The sequence below is a fragment of the Salvelinus alpinus genome, chromosome 4 (genome assembly GCF_045679555.1).
Source record: "Salvelinus alpinus chromosome 4, SLU_Salpinus.1, whole genome shotgun sequence".
Taxonomy (NCBI): Eukaryota; Metazoa; Chordata; class Actinopteri; order Salmoniformes; family Salmonidae; genus Salvelinus; species Salvelinus alpinus.
Window position 1 is genome coordinate 5,374,561 of NC_092089.1, and position 17,500 is coordinate 5,392,060.

General features: G+C 45.9%; 1 protein-coding gene across 1 annotated transcript in view; it reads left to right on the forward strand.

Annotated features, from left to right (window-relative positions):
* Positions 1–17,500, forward strand: part of LOC139572810 (intermembrane lipid transfer protein VPS13B-like) — a 920,449-nt gene that overhangs the window by 96,702 nt on the left and 806,247 nt on the right. The window contains exons 4-5 of the mRNA XM_071395592.1: positions 14–131; positions 9,856–10,023. Of these exons, the coding sequence (XP_071251693.1) occupies positions 14–131; positions 9,856–10,023 (286 nt within the window). The remainder of the gene's footprint in view (positions 1–13; positions 132–9,855; positions 10,024–17,500) is intronic.

Sequence of the window (17,500 nt, forward strand, 5' to 3'; positions counted from 1 at the left end):
TTTTCCTGAGCAGGACGACCATGAGAGTGGTTCTAGCTCCACCAGTCGCAGCGCCTCAGAGAGCTCCAAGACCCTTACCAAGCCGCGCCGTCTCCAGCAGGCCGCCCCCTCCGACCCAGACCTGCCCCCAGGTGAGTGATGGCTCCGGGGCCACAGGGAGTACTCTACCCCCCTGCTTCACACTGACCACCAGGCAGGGCTAGGCCTCAGTGGGTGGATGAATCACTGACAGGACAGGTCTTATCAGAAAGGGCATCTGACCACCACGGTCCTCGAATGTGTTCTTATTTCCTAGCCCTATGGATCCTGGTCAAGTAGGGAACTTTTCTCTCAGCCGAGCTAACAGCCGGAGGATCTCTTCCCCAAGCTGCTTGGTATCCTTTTCTCTCAGCCGAGCTAACAGCCGGAGGATCTCTTCCCCAAGCTGCTTGGTATCCTTTTCTCTCAGCCGAGCTAACAGCCGGAGGATCTCTTCCCCAAGCTGCTGGTATCCTTTTCTCTCAGCCGAGCTAACAGCCGGAGGATCTCTTCCCCAAGCTGCTTGGTATCCTTTTCTCTCAGCCGAGCTAACAGCCGGAGGATCTCTTCCCCAAGCTGCTGGTGTCCTTTTCTCTCAGCCGAGCTAACAGCCGGAGGATCTCTTCCCCAAGCTGCTGGTGTCCTTTTCTCTCAGCCGAGCTAACAGCCGGAGGATCTCTTCCCCAAGCTGCTGGTGTCCTTTTCTCTCAGCCGAGCTAACAGCCGGAGGATCTCTTCCCCAAGCTGCCGGTATCCTTTCCTCTCAGCCGAGCTAACAGCCGGAAGATCTCTTCCCCAAGCTGCCGGTATCCTTTTCTCTCAGCCGAGCTAACAGCCGGAGGATCTCTTCCCCAAGCTGCTGTTATCCTTTTCTCTCAGCCGAGCTAACAGCCGGAGGATCTCTTCCCCAAGCTGCTGGTATCCTTTTCTCTCAGCCGAGCTAACAGCCGGAGGATCTCTTCCCCAAGCTGCTGGTGTCCTTTTCTCTCAGCCGAGCTAACAGCCGGAGGATCTCTTCCCCAAGCTGCTGGTATCCTTTTCTCTCAGCCGAGCTAACAGCCGGAGGATCTCTTCCCCAAGCTGCTGGTATCCTTTTCTCTCAGCCGAGCTAACAGCCGGAGGATCTCTTCCCCAAGCTGCTGGTGTCCTTTTCTCTCAGCCGAGCTAACAGCCGGAGGATCTCTTCCCCAAGCTGCTGGTGTCCTTTTCTCTCAGCCGAGCTAACAGCCGGAGGATCTCTTCCCCAAGCTGCTGGATGGTGGTGCACTTTTTCCAGTTACACCTCATCTTCATCTTGTGATTGATTGTGTTACACCTGACGCGTTTGTGCCCAGCTGTGGAGAGAAACACCGGCGGGCTAGCATTGCTAGCGTTAGCCTGATCCGTTTTCATGATGGCTAGCAGCTAACTGCTACTTAACAGGAATCTGGGACATGGCTAGTAGCTAACTGCTACTTAACAGGAATCTGGGACATGGCTAGCAGCTAACTGCTGCTTAACAGGAATCTGGGACATGGCTAGCAGCTAACTGCTACTTAACAGGAATCTGGGACATGGCTAGCAGCTAACTGCTACTTAACAGGAATCTGGGACATGGCTAGCAGCTAACTGCTACTTAACAGGAATCTGGGACATGGCTAGCAGCTAACTGCTACTTAACAGGAATCTGGGACATGGCTAGCAGCTAACTACTACTTAACAGGAATCTGGGACATGGCTAGCAGCTAACTGCTACTTAACAGGAATCTGGGACATGGCTAGCAGCTAACTGCTACTTAACAGGAATCTGGGACATGGCTAGCAGCTAACTGCTACTTAACAGGAATCTGGGACACAAACTTGCGGCCCCAGCCGTAAAGGCTGAACGCATTATGGAATCCGTAGCAATACAAACTTTAGCTATGATTTTTTTTTTTTTATAAAAGATTTAGTAAAAACAAAGAGTGTAGACAGTACACTGTCCTGTTGCACACTTTGATGACATTTAGGCTCCATAAGGCTCTATAAGACTCCATAAGGCTCCATAAGGCTCCATAAGGCTCCATAGGACTTCATAAGGCTCCATAGGACTCCATAAGGCTCCATAGGACTCCATAAGGCTCCATAGGACTCCATAGGACTCCATAAGGCTCTGGTCCAAAATAGTGCGCTATATAGGGAATAGGGTTCCTTTTGGGACGTATCCCAGGCCAGTAGAGCTGTGTAGAGTAGTGGAGCTGCTAGGAGCTGAGGAATGGAGAGGGAGAGTCGTTGTAAACCTCTTAATCTGTAATTAAATTGTAGAGAAAAAAAAAGCTCGGGATTATATCAACAGTGTAGCTGTCGACCAGCCAGGCTGTAAACTGCAGCTTTTATAGTGTTGAAGGACCCATCTAGGAGACCTCCATGCTGTACCACAACCCACTGCTTCAGCTGGGGGACAATACATTACTCTTAGTTGGACATGTAAATGGGGATTTATAATTGTGTGAATTATAGTATACAGTGTGTGGTTGTGTTACACTGGGCCTGTTCAACAGTAGCCATGCATTTCTGTTATAACAAGGTCTACATACTTTTATATATATATATATATTGTATGTGGACACCCCTTCAAATTTGTGGATTCGGCTAATTCAGCCACAACCCGTTGCTTACAGGTGTATAAAATCGAGCACACAGCCATGCAATCTCCATAGACAAACATTAGCAGTAGAATGGGCCTTACTGAAGAGCTCAGTGACTTTTAACGTGGCACCGTCATAGGATGCAGTTATTAATTCAGACCCATAACCATTCAGATGGTGGTAGACTATAACAGTTATTAATTCAGACCCATTCAGATGGTGGTAGACTATAACAGTTATTAATTCAGACCAATAACCATTCAGATGGTGGTAGACTATAACAGTTATTAATTCAGACCCATTCAGATGGTGGTAGACTATAACAGTTATTAATTCAGACCCATTCAGATGGTGGTAGACTATAACAGTTATTAATTCAGACCCATAACCATTCAGATGGTGGTAGACTATAACAGTTATTAATTCAGACCCATAACCATTCAGATGGTGGTAGACTATAACAGTTATTAATTCAGACCCATAACCATTCAGATGGTGGTAGACTATAGCAGTTATTAATTCAGACCCATAACCATTCAGATGGTGGTAGACTATAGCAGTTATTAATTCAGACCCATAACCATTCAGATGGTGGTAGACTATAGCAGTTATTAATTCAGACCCATAACCATTCAGATGGTGGTAGACTATAACCGTTATTAATTCAGACCCATTCAGATGGTGGTAGACTATAGCAGTTATTAATTCAGACCCATAACCATTCAGATGGTGGTAGACTATAGCAGTTATTAATTCAGACCCATAACCATTCAGATGGTGGTAGACTATAGCAGTTATTAATTCAGACCCATTCAGATGGTGGTAGACTATAACAGTTATTAATTCAGACCCATAACCATTCAGATGGTGGTAGACTATAGCAGTTATTAATTCAGACCCATAACCATTCAGATGGTGGTAGACTATAGCAGTTATTAATTCAGACCCATAACCATTCAGATGGTGGTAGACTATAGCAGTTATTAATTCAGACCCATAACCATTCAGATGGTGGTAGACTATAGCAGTTATTAATTCAGACCCATTCAGATGGTGGTAGACTATAACAGTTATTAATTCAGACCCATAACCATTCAGATGGTGGTAGACTATAGCAGTTATTAATTCAGACCCATAACCATTCAGATGGTGGTAGACTATAGTAGTTATTAATTCAGACCCATAACCATTCAGATGGTGGTAGACTATAGCAGTTATTAATTCAGACCCATAACCATTCAGATGGTGGTAGACTATAACAGTTATTAATTCAGACCCATAACCATTCAGATGGTGGTAGACTATAGCAGTTATTAATTCAGACCCATTCAGATGGTGGTAGACTATAGCAGTTATTAATTCAGACCCATAACCATTCAGATGGTGGTAGACTATAGCAGTTATTAATTCAGACCCATTCAGATGGTGGTAGACTATAGCAGTTATTAATTCAGACCCATTCAGATGGTGGTAGACTATAACAGTTATTAATTCAGACCCATTCAGATGATGGTAGACTATAGCAGTTATTAATTCAGACCCATAACCATTCAGATGGTGGTAGACTATAGCAGTTATTAATTCAGACCCATTCAGATGGTGGTAGACTATAACAGTTATTAATTCAGACCCATAACCATTCAGATGGTGGTAGACTATAGCAGTTATTAATTCAGACCCATAACCATTCAGATGGTGGTAGACTATAACAGTTATTAATTCAGACCCATAACCATTCAGATGGTGGTAGACTATAGTAGTTATTAATTCAGACCCATAACCATTCAGATGGTGGTAGACTATAGTAGTTATTAATTCAGACCCATAACCATTCAGATGGTGGTAGACTATAGCAGTTATTAATTCAGACCCATTCAGATGGTGGTAGACTATAACAGTTATTAATTCAGACCCATTCAGATGGTGGTAGACTATAGTAGTTATTAATTCAGACCCATAACCATTCAGATGGTGGTAGACTATAGTAGTTATTAATTCAGACCCATAACCATTCAGATGGTGTGTAGACTATAGCAGTTATTAATTCAGACCTATAACCATTCAGATGGTGGTAGACTATAACAGTTATTAATTCAGACCCATAACCATTCAGATGGTGGTAGACTATAGCAGTTATTAATTCAGACCCATTCAGATGGTGGTAGACTATAGCAGTTATTAATTCAGACCCATTCAGATGGTGGTAGACTATAGCAGTTATTAATTCAGACCCATAACCATTCAGATGGTGGTAGACTATAGCAGTTATTAATTCTGACCCATTCAGATGGTGGTAGACTATAGCAGTTATTAATTCAGACCCATTCAGATGGTGGTAGACTATAGCAGTTATTCATTCAGACCCATTCAGATGGTGGTAGACTATAGCAGTTATTAATTCAGACCCATAACCATTCAGATGGTGGTAGACTATAGCACTTATTAATTCAGACCCATAACCATTCAGATGGTGGTAGACTATAGCAGTTATTAATTCAGACCCATAACCATTCAGATGGTGGTAGACTATAACAGTTATTAATTCAGACCCATTCAGATGGTGGTAGACTATAGCAGTTATTAATTCAGACCCATAACCATTCAGATGGTGGTAGACTATAACAGTTATTAATTCAGACCCATTCAGATGGTGGTAGACTATAACAGTTATTAATTCAGACCCATAACCATTCAGATGGTGGTAGACTATAGTAGTTATTAATTCAGACCCATAACCATTCAGATGGTGGTAGACTATAGCAGTTATTAATTCAGACCTATAACCATTCAGATGGTGGTAGACTATAGCAGTTATTAATTCAGACCCATTCAGATGGTGGTAGACTATAACAGTTATTAATTCAGACCCATAACCATTCAGATGGTGGTAGACTATAGCAGTTATTAATTCAGACCCATTCAGATGGTGGTAGACTATAGCAGTTATTAATTCAGACCCATTCAGATGGTGGTAGACTATAGCAGTTATTAATTCAGACCCATAACCATTCAGATGGTGGTAGACTATAGCAGTTATTAATTCTGACCCATTCAGATGGTGGTAGACTATAGCAGTTATTAATTCAGACCCATTCAGATGGTGGTAGACTATAGCAGTTATTAATTCAGACCCATTCAGATGGTGGTAGACTATAGCAGTTATTAATTCAGACCCATAACCATTCAGATGGTGGTAGACTATAGCACTTATTAATTCAGACCCATAACCATTCAGATGGTGGTAGACTATAGCAGTTATTAATTCAGACCCATAACCATTCAGATGGTGGTAGACTATAACAGTTATTAATTCAGACCCATTCAGATGGTGGTAGACTATAGCAGTTATTAATTCAGACCCATAACCATTCAGATGGTGGTAGACTATAGCAGTTATTAATTCAGACCCATTCAGATGGTGGTAGACTATAACAGTTATTAATTCAGACCCATAACCATTCAGATGGTGGTAGACTATAGCAGTTATTAATTCAGACCCATTCAGATGGTGGTAGACTATAGCAGTTATTAATTCAGACCCATTCAGATGGTGGTAGACTATAGCAGTTATTAATTCAGACCCATAACCATTCAGATGGTGGTAGACTATAGCAGTTATTAATTCTGACCCATTCAGATGGTGGTAGACTATAGCAGTTATTAATTCAGACCCATTCAGATGGTGGTAGACTATAACAGTTATTAATTCAGACCCATTCAGATGGTGGTAGACTATAGCAGTTATTAATTCAGACCCATAACCATTCAGATGGTGGTAGACTATAGCACTTATTAATTCAGACCCATAACCATTCAGATGGTGGTAGACTATAGCAGTTATTAATTCAGACCCATAACCATTCAGATGGTGGTAGACTATAACAGTTATTAATTCAGACCCATTCAGATGGTGGTAGACTATAGCAGTTATTAATTCAGACCCATAACCATTCAGATGGTGGTAGACTATAACAGTTATTAATTCAGACCCATTCAGATGGTGGTAGACTATAACAGTTATTAATTCAGACCCATAACCATTCAGATGGTGGTAGACTATAGCAGTTATTAATTCAGACCCATTCAGATGGTGGTAGACTATAGCAGTTATTAATTCAGACCTATAACCAGTAATTTAATCTTCGTGAATTCCTGTATTCCACGGAGGAGACTACTGGACTTGAGGCTGTGTTGCTGAGCTCATGTAAAGGTTGGTTTTTCCAGTCATTTTATGGTTGAACAGTTTTAAGTGGGCTTCCTCCCTGTGGGCTGAGGCACAGGTGTTGGCTGTGTCAACTGTTTACAGAGGTTTCTAGCTGCACGATGGCTCACAGAGTGGGGTGGGGGGGTGGAGGGGGGTGGAGGGCTCTGGGCTGGCCGGGCACAGGGGTGGAGGGCTCTGGGCTGGCCGGGCACAGGGGTGGAGGGGGGGTGGAGGGCTGTGGGCTGGCCGGGCGAGGGGAGTGGGCCTCGGTCGGCGATGAAACAGGTAAATTAGATCCAGAGGGGGAATAGCAGGAGGCTGTTTTACTGCCCAGCTCAGAGCTCAGTCTGCAGGTGTGACAGGAACCTTCTGACTGACCCCAACACCACACACTATGTAGTCGCACACACACACACACACACACACACACACACACACACACACACACACACACACACACACAAGCAGGCACGACACACACACACACACACACACGCACACGCACACACACGCAGGCACGACACACACACACACACACACACACACACACACACACACACACACACACACACACACACACAGGCACGACACACACACACACACAGGCACGACACACACACACACACACACACACACACACACACACACACACACACACACACACACACACACACACACACACACACACACACACACACAGGCACGACACACACATATGCACAGCACAAGTGCACACACACACATAACTTTGTACGTGTGTATTTTGGTAGTGTGAAAATAGCAGAACAGTCCCTCTATTCATGGACCTCTATTCTAACCATGGAATCCAGTATTAAGCCTGGTTCAGGATCAGTTGTTACAGCCTTACAGAGACATGGTTAACCAAGGAGTCCAGTATTAAGCCTGGTTCAGGATCAGTTGTTACAGTCTTACAGAGACATGGTTAACCAAGGAGTCCAGTATTAAGCCTGGTTCAGGATCAGTTGTTACAGCCTTACAGAGACACGGTTAACCAAGGAGTCCAGTATTAAGCCTGGTTCAGGATCAGTTGTTACAGCCTTACAGAGACATGGTTAACCAAGGAGTCCAGTATTAAGCCTGGTTCAGGATCAGTTGTTACAGCCTTACAGAGACATGGTTAACCAAGGAGTCCAGTATTAGCATTTCTAACTCGCTGTAACGTCAAAAACCGGAGACAGTGGAAATGTCAAGTGGTGGTGTGTACGAGTAGGGAGCAGGGAGAGTAAGGAGTGGTGGGATAGAGGAGTTTGGGAGAGTAGGGGAGAGTAGGGAGAGTAAGGAGTGGTGGGATAGAGGAGTTTGGGAGGAGGGAGGGAGAGTAGGGAGCTGGGAGAGTAAGGGGTGGTGGGATAGAGGAGTTTGGGAGGAGGGAGGGAGAGTAAGGGAGAGCAGGGAGCAGGGAGAGTAGGGGGCAAGGAGAGTAGGGAGCAGGGAGAGTAAGGGAGAGTAGGGAGCAGGGAGAGTAGGGAGCAGGGAGAGTAGGGAGCAGGGAGAGTAGGGGGCAGGGAGAGTAGGGAGCAGGGAGAGTAAGGGAGAGTAGGGAGCTAGTGTGTTTAAGAGAGCATGTCGTCTCCTGAGTGGTGGTAATATGAACGAGGCGTGGAGGTGGCCTGCTGCTGGACATAGTTCTGGTTCTGCTGAGCTCCAGAGATTCTCTGAAGATTTGTGGCGCTGGACTGGAGCAACAATGTTTTCCTCTGGATATTTAGCTAATTTAACTGCTCATGTCCAAGAGATACACTGTGGCAATAAATAACATGTCAGGCTCTGAGCTTATTTACGAGCCCACGCAGAGCGAGGAAGTTAGGATTAGAGTGAGAGGAGAGGAGAGGTTAGAGTCTGAGAGGAGAGAGGTTAGGGTTAGAGGGGAGAGAGGTTAGGGTTAGGGTTAGAGTCTGAGAGGAGAGGTTATGGTTAGAGTCTGAGAGGAGAGGTTATGGTTAGAGGAGGGGTTAGGGTTAGGGTCTGAGAGGAGGGGTTAGGGTTAGAGTCTGAGAGGAGAGGTTAGGGTTAGAGGAGAGGTTAGGGTTAGAGGAGGGGTTAGGGTTAGGGTCTGAGAGGAGAGGTTAGGGTTAGAGGAGGGGTTAGGGTTAGGGTCTGAGAGGAGAGGTTAGGGTTAGAGTCTGAGAGGAGAGGTTAGGGTTAGAGTCTGAGAGGAGAGGTTAGGGTTAGAGTCTGAGAGGAGAGGTTAGGGTTAGAGGAGAGGTTAGGGTTAGAGTCTGAGAGGAGGGGTTAGGGTTAGAGTCTGAGAGGAGAGGTTAGAGTCTGAGAGGAGGGGTTAGAGTCTGAGAGGAGGGGTTAGAGTCTGAGAGGAGGGGTTAGAGTCTGAGAGGAGGGGTTAGAGTCTGAGAGGAGGGGTTAGAGTCTGGGAGGAGAGAGGTTCGGGTTAGAGTCTGGGAGGAGAGAGGTTCGGGTTAGAGTCTGGGAGGAGAGAGGTTAGGGTTAGAGTCTGGGAGGAGAGAGGTTAGGGTTAGAGTCTGGGAGGAGGGATTAGAGTCTGAGAGGAGAGGAGAGGTTAAGGTTAGAGTCTGGGAGGAGAGAGGTTCGGGTTAGAGTCTGAGAGGAGAGGTTAGAGTTAGAGTCTGAGAGGAGAGGTTAGAGTCTGAGAGGAGAGGTTAGGGTCTGAGAGGAGAGGTTAGGTTAGGTTAGGGTTAGAGAGGAGAGGAGAGGTTAGGGTTAGGGTAGAGAGGAGAGGTTAGGGTTAGAGTCTGAGAGGAGAGGTTAGGGTTAGGGTTAGAGAGGAGAGGTTAGGGTTAGAGTCTGAGAGGAGAGGGTTAGCTCTCAGGGAATGCTGCTTTAAGGAAGCTCTGAATTACACTACTAGTCTCTGTTTCACTGGGTATTAACACTGAATTAATGGTGTGTGTGTGTGTGTGTGTGTGTGTGTGTGTGTGTGTGTGTGTGTGTGTGTGTGTGTGTGTGTGTGTGTGTGTGTGTGTGTGTGTGTGTGTGTGTGTGTGTGTGTGTGTGTGTGTGTGTGTGTGTGTGTGTGTGTCTCCCCTCCAGGCTACGTCCAGAGTCTGATCCGTCGGGTGGTCAACAACGTCAACATTGTGGTCAACAACCTGATCTTGAAGTATGTAGAGGATGACATCGTCCTGTCTGTCAACATCACCTCTGCTGAGTGTTACACAGTCCATGAGTTCTGGGACCGAGCCTTCATGGACGTCACAGGTCAGCTGTCTGCACCGACACACCTGGTGACCAGGACTAGTAGGGCACACACACCTGGTGACCAGGACTAGTAGGGCACACACACCTGGTGACCAGGACTAGTAGGGGACACACACCTGGTGACCAGGACTAGTAGGGGACACACACCTGTTGACCAGGACTAGTAGGGGACACACACCTGTTGACCAGGACTAGTAGTGGACACACACCTGGTGACCAGGACTAGTAGGGGACACACACCTGTTGACCAGGACTAGTAGGGGACACACACCTGTTGACCAGGACTAGTAGGGGACTATATAGGGGACACACACCTGTTGACCAGGACTAGTAGGGGACACACACCTGTTGACCAGGACTAGTAGGGGACACACACCTGGTGACCAGGACTAGTAGGACACACACACCTGTTGACCAGGACTAGTAGGACACACACCTGTTGACCAGGACTAGTAGGGGACACACACTTGGTGACCAGGACTAGTAGGGGAAACACACCTGTTGACCAGGACTAGTAGGGGACTATATAGGGGACAGACACACCTGTTGACCAGGACTAGTAGGGGACACACACCTGTTGACCAGGACTAGTAGGGGACACACACTTGGTGACCAGGACTAGTAGGGGACACACACCTGTTGACCAGGACTAGTAGGGGACACACACCTGTTGACCAGGACTAGTAGGGGACACACACCTGTTGACCAGGACTAGTAGGGGACACACACTTGGTGACCAGGACTAGTAGGGGACACACACCTGTTGACCAGGACTAGTAGGGGACTATATAGGGGACAGACACACCTGTTGACCAGGACTAGTAAGGGACACACACCTGTTGACCAGGACTAGTAGGGGACACACACCTGTTGACCAGGACTAGTAGTGGACACACACCTGGTGACCAGGACTAGTAGGGGACACACACCTGGTGACCAGGACTAGTAGGGGACACACACCTGTTGACCAGGACTAGTAGTGGACACACACCTGTTGACCAGGACTAGTAGGGGACACACACCTGTTGACCAGGACTAGTAGGGGTCACACACCTGTTGACCAGGACTAGTAGGGGACACACACCTGTTGACCAGGACTAGTAGTGGACACACACCTGTTGACCAGGACTAGTAGGGGACACACACTTGTTGACCAGGACTAGTAGGGGACACACACCTGTTGACCAGGACTAGTAGGGGACACACACTTGTTGACCAGGACTAGTAGGGGACACACACCTGTTGACCAGGACTAGTAGTGGACACACACCTGTTGACCAGGACTAGTAGGGGACACACACTTGTTGACCAGGACTAGTAGGGGACACACACTTGTTGACCAGGACTAGTAGGGGACACACACCTGTTGACCAGGACTAGTAGGGGACACACACCTGTTGACCAGGACTAGTAGTGGACACACACCTGTTGACCAGGACTAGTAGGGGACACACACCTGTTGACCAGGACTAGTAGGGGTCACACACCTGTTAACCAGGTCTAGTAGGGGACTATATAGGGGACACACACACCTGTTGACCAGGACTAGTAGTGGACTATATAGGGGACACACACCTGTTGACCAGGACTAGTAGTGGACTATATAGGGAACACACACCTGTTGACCAGGACTAGTAGGGGACTATATAGGGGTCACACACCTGTTGACCAGGACTCTAGTAGTGGACTATATAGGGAACACACACCTGTTGACCAGGACTAGTAGGGGACTATATAGGGGACACACACCTGTTGACCAGGACTAGTAGGGGACTATATAGGGGTCACACACCTGTTGACCAGGACTAGTAGGGGACTATATAGGGAACACACACCTGTTGACCAGGACTAGTAGGGGACTATATAGGGGACACACACCTGTTGACCAGGACTTGTAGGGGACTATATAGGGAACACACACCTGTTGACCAGGACTAGTAGGGGACTATATAGGGAACACACACCTGTTGACATGGACTAGTAGGGGACTATATAGGGAACACACACCTGTTGACCAGGACTAGTAGGGGACTATATAGGGGACACACACCTGTTGACCAGGACTAGTAGGGGACTATATAGGGGACACACACCTGTTGACCAGGACTAGTAGGGGACTATATAGGGGACACACACCTGTTGACCAGGACTAGTAGGGGACTATATAGGGGACACACACCTGTTGACCAGGACTAGTAGGGGACTATATAGGGAACACACACCTGTTGACCAGTAGGGGACTATATAGGGGACACACACCTGTTGACCAGGGCTAGTAGGGGACTATATAGGGAACACACACCTGTTGACCAGGACTAGTAGGGGACTATATAGGGGACACACACCTGTTGACCAGGACTAGTAGGGGACTATATAGGGGACACACCCCTGTTGACCAGGGCTAGTAGGGGACTAAATAGGGAATAGGGGGCCATCTGTGACACAGGTGTTAGGGTTAGGGTTACCCTAGGTGTTAGGGTTAGGGTTAGGGTTGCCCTAGGTGTTAGGGTTAGGGTTACCCTAGGTGTTAGGGTTAGGGTTACCCTAGGTGTTAGGGTTACCCTAGGTGTTAGGGTTAGGGTTACCCTAGGGGTTAGGGTTAGGGTTACCCTAGGTGTTAGGGTTAGGGTTAGGGTTGCCCTAGGTGTTAGGGTTAGGGTTACCCTAGGGGTTATTGTTAGGGTTAGGGTTACCCTAGGTGTTAGGGTTACCCTAGGTGTTAGGGTTAGGGTTAGGGTTACCCTAGGGGTTAGGGTTAGGGTTACCCTAGGTGTTAGGGTTAGGGTTAGGGTTGCCCTAGGTGTTAGGGTTAGGGTTAGGGGTTATTGTTAGGGTTAGGGTTACCCTATGTGTTAGGGTTAGGGTTAGGGTTACCCTAGGGGTTAGGGTTAAGGTTACCCTAGGTGTTAGGGTTAGGGTTACCCTAGGTGTTAGGGTTAGGGTTACCCTAGGTGTTAGGGTTAGGGTTACCCTATGTGTTAGGGTTAGGGTTACCCTAGGTGTTAGGGTTAGGGTTACCCTAGGTGTTAGGGTTAGGGTTACCCTAGGTGTTAGGGTTAGGGTTACCCTAGGTGTTAGGGTTAGGGTTACCCTAGGTGTTAGGGTTAGGGTTACCCTAGGTGTTAGGGTTAGGGTTAGGGTTACCCTAGGTGTTAGGGTTAGGGTTACCCTAGGTGTTAGGGTTAGGGTTACCCTAGGTGTTAGGGTTAGGGTTACCCTAGGTGTTAGGGTTAAGGGTTAGGGTTACCCTAGGTGTTAGGGTTAGGGTTACCCTAGGTGTTAGGGTTAGGGTTACCCTAGGTGTTAGGGTTAGGGTTACCCTAGGTGTTAGGGTTAGGGTTACCCTAGGTGTTAGGGTTAGGGTTACCCTAGGTGTTAGGGTTAGGGTTAGGGTTACCCTAGGTGTTAGGGTTACCCTAGGTGTTAGGGTTAGGGTTACCCTAGGTGTTAGGGTTAGGGTTACCCTAGGTGTTAGGGTTAGGGTTACCCTAGGTGTTAGGGTTAGGGTTACCTTAGGTGTTAGGGTTAGGGTTACCCTAGGTGTTAGGGTTACCCTAGGTGTTAGGGTTAGGGTTACCCTAGGTGTTAGGGTTAGGGTTACCCTAGGTGTTAGGGTTAGGGTTACCCTAGGTGTTAGGGTTAGGGTTACCCTAGGGGTTAGGGTAAGGGTTAGGGTTACCCTAGGTGTTAGGGTAAGGGTTAGGGTTACCCTAGGTGTTAGGGTTAGGGTTACCCTAGGTGTTAGGGTTAGGGTTACCCTAGGTGTTAGGGTTAGGGTTACCCTAGGTGTTAGGGTTAGGGTTAGGGTTACCCTAGGTGTTAGGTGAACGGTACCTAAACCAGTGGGTTCCTAGACGTGTGGGTCGGGACCCACCGTTGGGTGGTGGCAGGGAAGCACGTGGTTCTGGGGATGTTTACACTACAAGGTCCAGGTCAATACACAGCTGGGTGGTTCTGGGGATGTTTACACTACAAGGTCCAGGTCAATACACAGCTGGGTGGTTCTGGGGATGTTTACACTACAAGGTCCAGGTCAATACACAGCTGAGTGGTTCTGGGGATGTTTACACTACAAGGTCCAGGTCAGTACACAGCTGGGTGGTTCTGGGGATGTTTACACTACAAGGTCCAGGTCTTAGAATGGTCAATACACATCTGGTTGGTTCTGGGGATGTTTACACTACAAGGTCCAGGTCTTAGAATGGTCAATACACATCTGGTTGGTTCTGGGGATGTTTACACTACAAGGTCCAGGTCAATACACAGCTGGTTGGTTCTGGGGATGTTTACACCACAAGGTCCAGGTCAGTACACAGCTGGTTGGTTCTGGGGATGTTTACACTACAAGGTCCAGGTCTTAGAATGGTCAATACACAGCTGGTTGGTTCTGGGGATGTTTACACTACAAGGTCCAGGTCAATACACAGCTGGGTGGTTCTGGGGATGTTTACACTACAAGGTCCAGGTCTTAGAATGGTCAATACACAGCTGGTTGGTTCTGGGGATGTTTACACTACAAGGTCCAGGTCAATACACAGCTGGGTGGTTCTGGGGATGTTTACACTACAAGGTCCAGGTCTTAGAATGGTCAATACACAGCTGGTTGGTTCTTGGGATGTTTACACTACAAGGTCCAGGTCAATACACAGCTGGTTGGTTCTGGGGATGTTTACACTACAAGGTCCAGGTCAATACTCAGCTGGGTGGTTCTGGGGATGTTTACACCAGAAGGTCCAGGTCTTAGAATGGTCAGTACACATCTGGGTGGTTCTGGGCCTTTGGAATTTAAAGTGGTCTTCTCAGCCAGTCTAAGTGGACTGTTAACTGTAATTAAAGAAACATCGTTGTCCATTAAGCCATTAACCCCCCCCCCTTAGTGAGAACACGTCGTCCATTAACCCCCCACCTTAGTGGTCTCACGTCGTCCACTTCTAAATGTCCTGGTACTTAAGAGACAAGTGTCTCTGCTGAATGTCTTCTCTCTCTGGCTGTTTGAAGTGGACTCAGAGATAATGGGAATTTACTGCCAGGGCCTGGAAATCTCTTTCTGTTTCTCTCTCTCTGTTTCTCTCTCTGTTTCTCTCTCTGTTTCTCTCTCTGTTTCTCTCTCTCTCTGTCTCTCTCTCTGTTTCTCTCTCTGTTTCTCTCTCTCTCTCTCTGTCTCTCTCTCTCTCTCTCTCTGTTTCTCTCTCTCTCTGTCTCTCTCTCTCTCTCTCTCTCTGTTTCTCTCTCTGTTTCTCTCTCTGTTTCTCTCTCTCTGTTTCTCTCTCTCTCTGTCTGTTTCTCTCTCTCTCTGTCTCTCTCTCTCTCTCTGTCTCTGTCTCTCTCTCTCTTAATTCAATTCAATTCAATTGACTTTATTGACATGGCAAGTTATTATTACTTACATTGTCAAAGTATACATATCGAAAAATTTAAATAAAATATATATGTATATATATACACAAAATATATATATATTTATATATAAATAAATGGTGGGACTAACAGTAATAATAATAGTAGTAGTGGACATGGGATTACCATTAATAACAGCTACAACAACAATATTAATCAGAACAACAATACATTAAAGCAACAGTAGTAGACCAGTGTCAACATGACTGAGAAGACACATGACCTGGTACGAAAGACAAAACAAAACTAAGCTAAATGGGAAATATTATCAACATTACTTTGCATTTTTCACTGGCTGTCCCTCAGGCTGTGGCAGGAGGACACATATTTGGCTGCCAAAACTGCACATTTTGGCTTTTCACCCAACAAATATTTGAATTTTTCTTCATCTTTTATAGTTTCAAATTCTTTGTATTGAATTATAATTTTGGGAAAGAAATATGCTCTTAGGTCTGAGTATTTGTCACAGTGTAGTAGGAAATGCACTTCTGTCTCTACCTCTCCCCTGGAGCAGAGTGAGCACAGCCTGTCCTCCCTGGGCAGCCAGGTTTGTCTGTGACGACCGGTCTCTATAGCCAGACTGTGCTCACTGAGTCTGTACCTAGTCAATGTTTTCCTCAGTTTTCTATCAGTCACAGTGGTCAGATAGTCTGCCACCATGTACTGTCTGTTTAGAGCCAAATAGCATTGAAGTTTACTTTGATTTTTTGTGGTGTCTTTCCAATAGGTTATATATTTTTCTTTTTGTTTTGTGATGATTTGGTTGGGCCAGATTTTCTGAGGGCTGTCCCGAGGCTCTATGGGGTTGGTTTGGGTTGGTGAACTGAGCCTCAGAACCAGCTGGCTGAGGGGACTCTTCTCTGGTTTCATCTCTTGACATTGTAGAGCTGTGTGATGGAATGTTTTAGGGTCACTTGTTTTTAGATGGTTGTAAAATTTGATGGCTCTTTTTTCTATTCGAATGAGGAGGGGATATTGGCCCAATTCTGCCCTACATGCGTTATTTGGAGTTTTTCTTTGTACTTGCAATACAGTCTTGCAAAACTCTGCATGCAATACTTCAATTGGATGTTTGTCCCATTTAGTAAATTCATTATTAGAGAGTGGACCCCATACTTCACTGCCATATAGAGCAATTGGTTCTATAACTGATTGAAAAATTTTGAGCCAGATTCTAATTGGAATTTCAATTTTGATGTTCCTTTTAATGGCATAGAATGCTCTTCTTGCTTTGTCTCTCAGCTCATTCACAGCCATGTGAAAGCTACCTGTGTTGCTGATATTTAGTCCTAGATATGTGTAGTTTTTGGTGTGTTCTAATAGAACTGTGTCCAAATAGAATTTATATTTGTCATCCTTATTTCCGGACCTTTTTTGGAATATCATTATATTTGTTTTTTTTAGATTAACGGTCAGAGCCCAAGTCTGACAGAACCTGTGAAGATGATCTAGGTGTTGCTGTAACCCCTCTTTAGTGGGAGACAGCAGCACCAGGTCATCTGCGTACAGCAGACACTTGATTTCAGTGTTGTGTAGGGTGATACCAGGTGCTGTCGATTCTTCTAATGTTTTTGCCAATTCATTCATGTAGATGTTAAATAATGTTGGACTTATTGGGCAGCCCTGTTTCACTCCCCGCCCCTGAGAGAAGAAGTCTGTTTGCTTGTTGCCAATTTTAACCGCACATTTGTTTTTAGTGTACATTGATTTAATAAAATCATATGTTTTCCCTCCAATACCACTTTCTATTAGTTTATAAAAAAGACCTTCGTGCCAAATTGAATCAAATGCTTTCTTGAAATCTACAAAACACGAGTAGATTTTGCCTTTGTTTTGGTTAACTTGTTTATCAATTAGAGTGTGGAGGGTGTAAATGTGGTCTGTTGTACGATAATTTTTTAGAAATCCAATCTGGCTTCTGCTCAGGACGTTGTGTTCGTCAAGGAAATGATGTAGTCTGCTATTTATAATACTGCAGAGAATTTTCCCCAAGTTGCTGTTAACGCATATTCCTCTGTAATTATTTGGGTCAAATTTGTCTCCATTTTTATAGATTGGTGTGATCAGTCCCTGGTTCCAA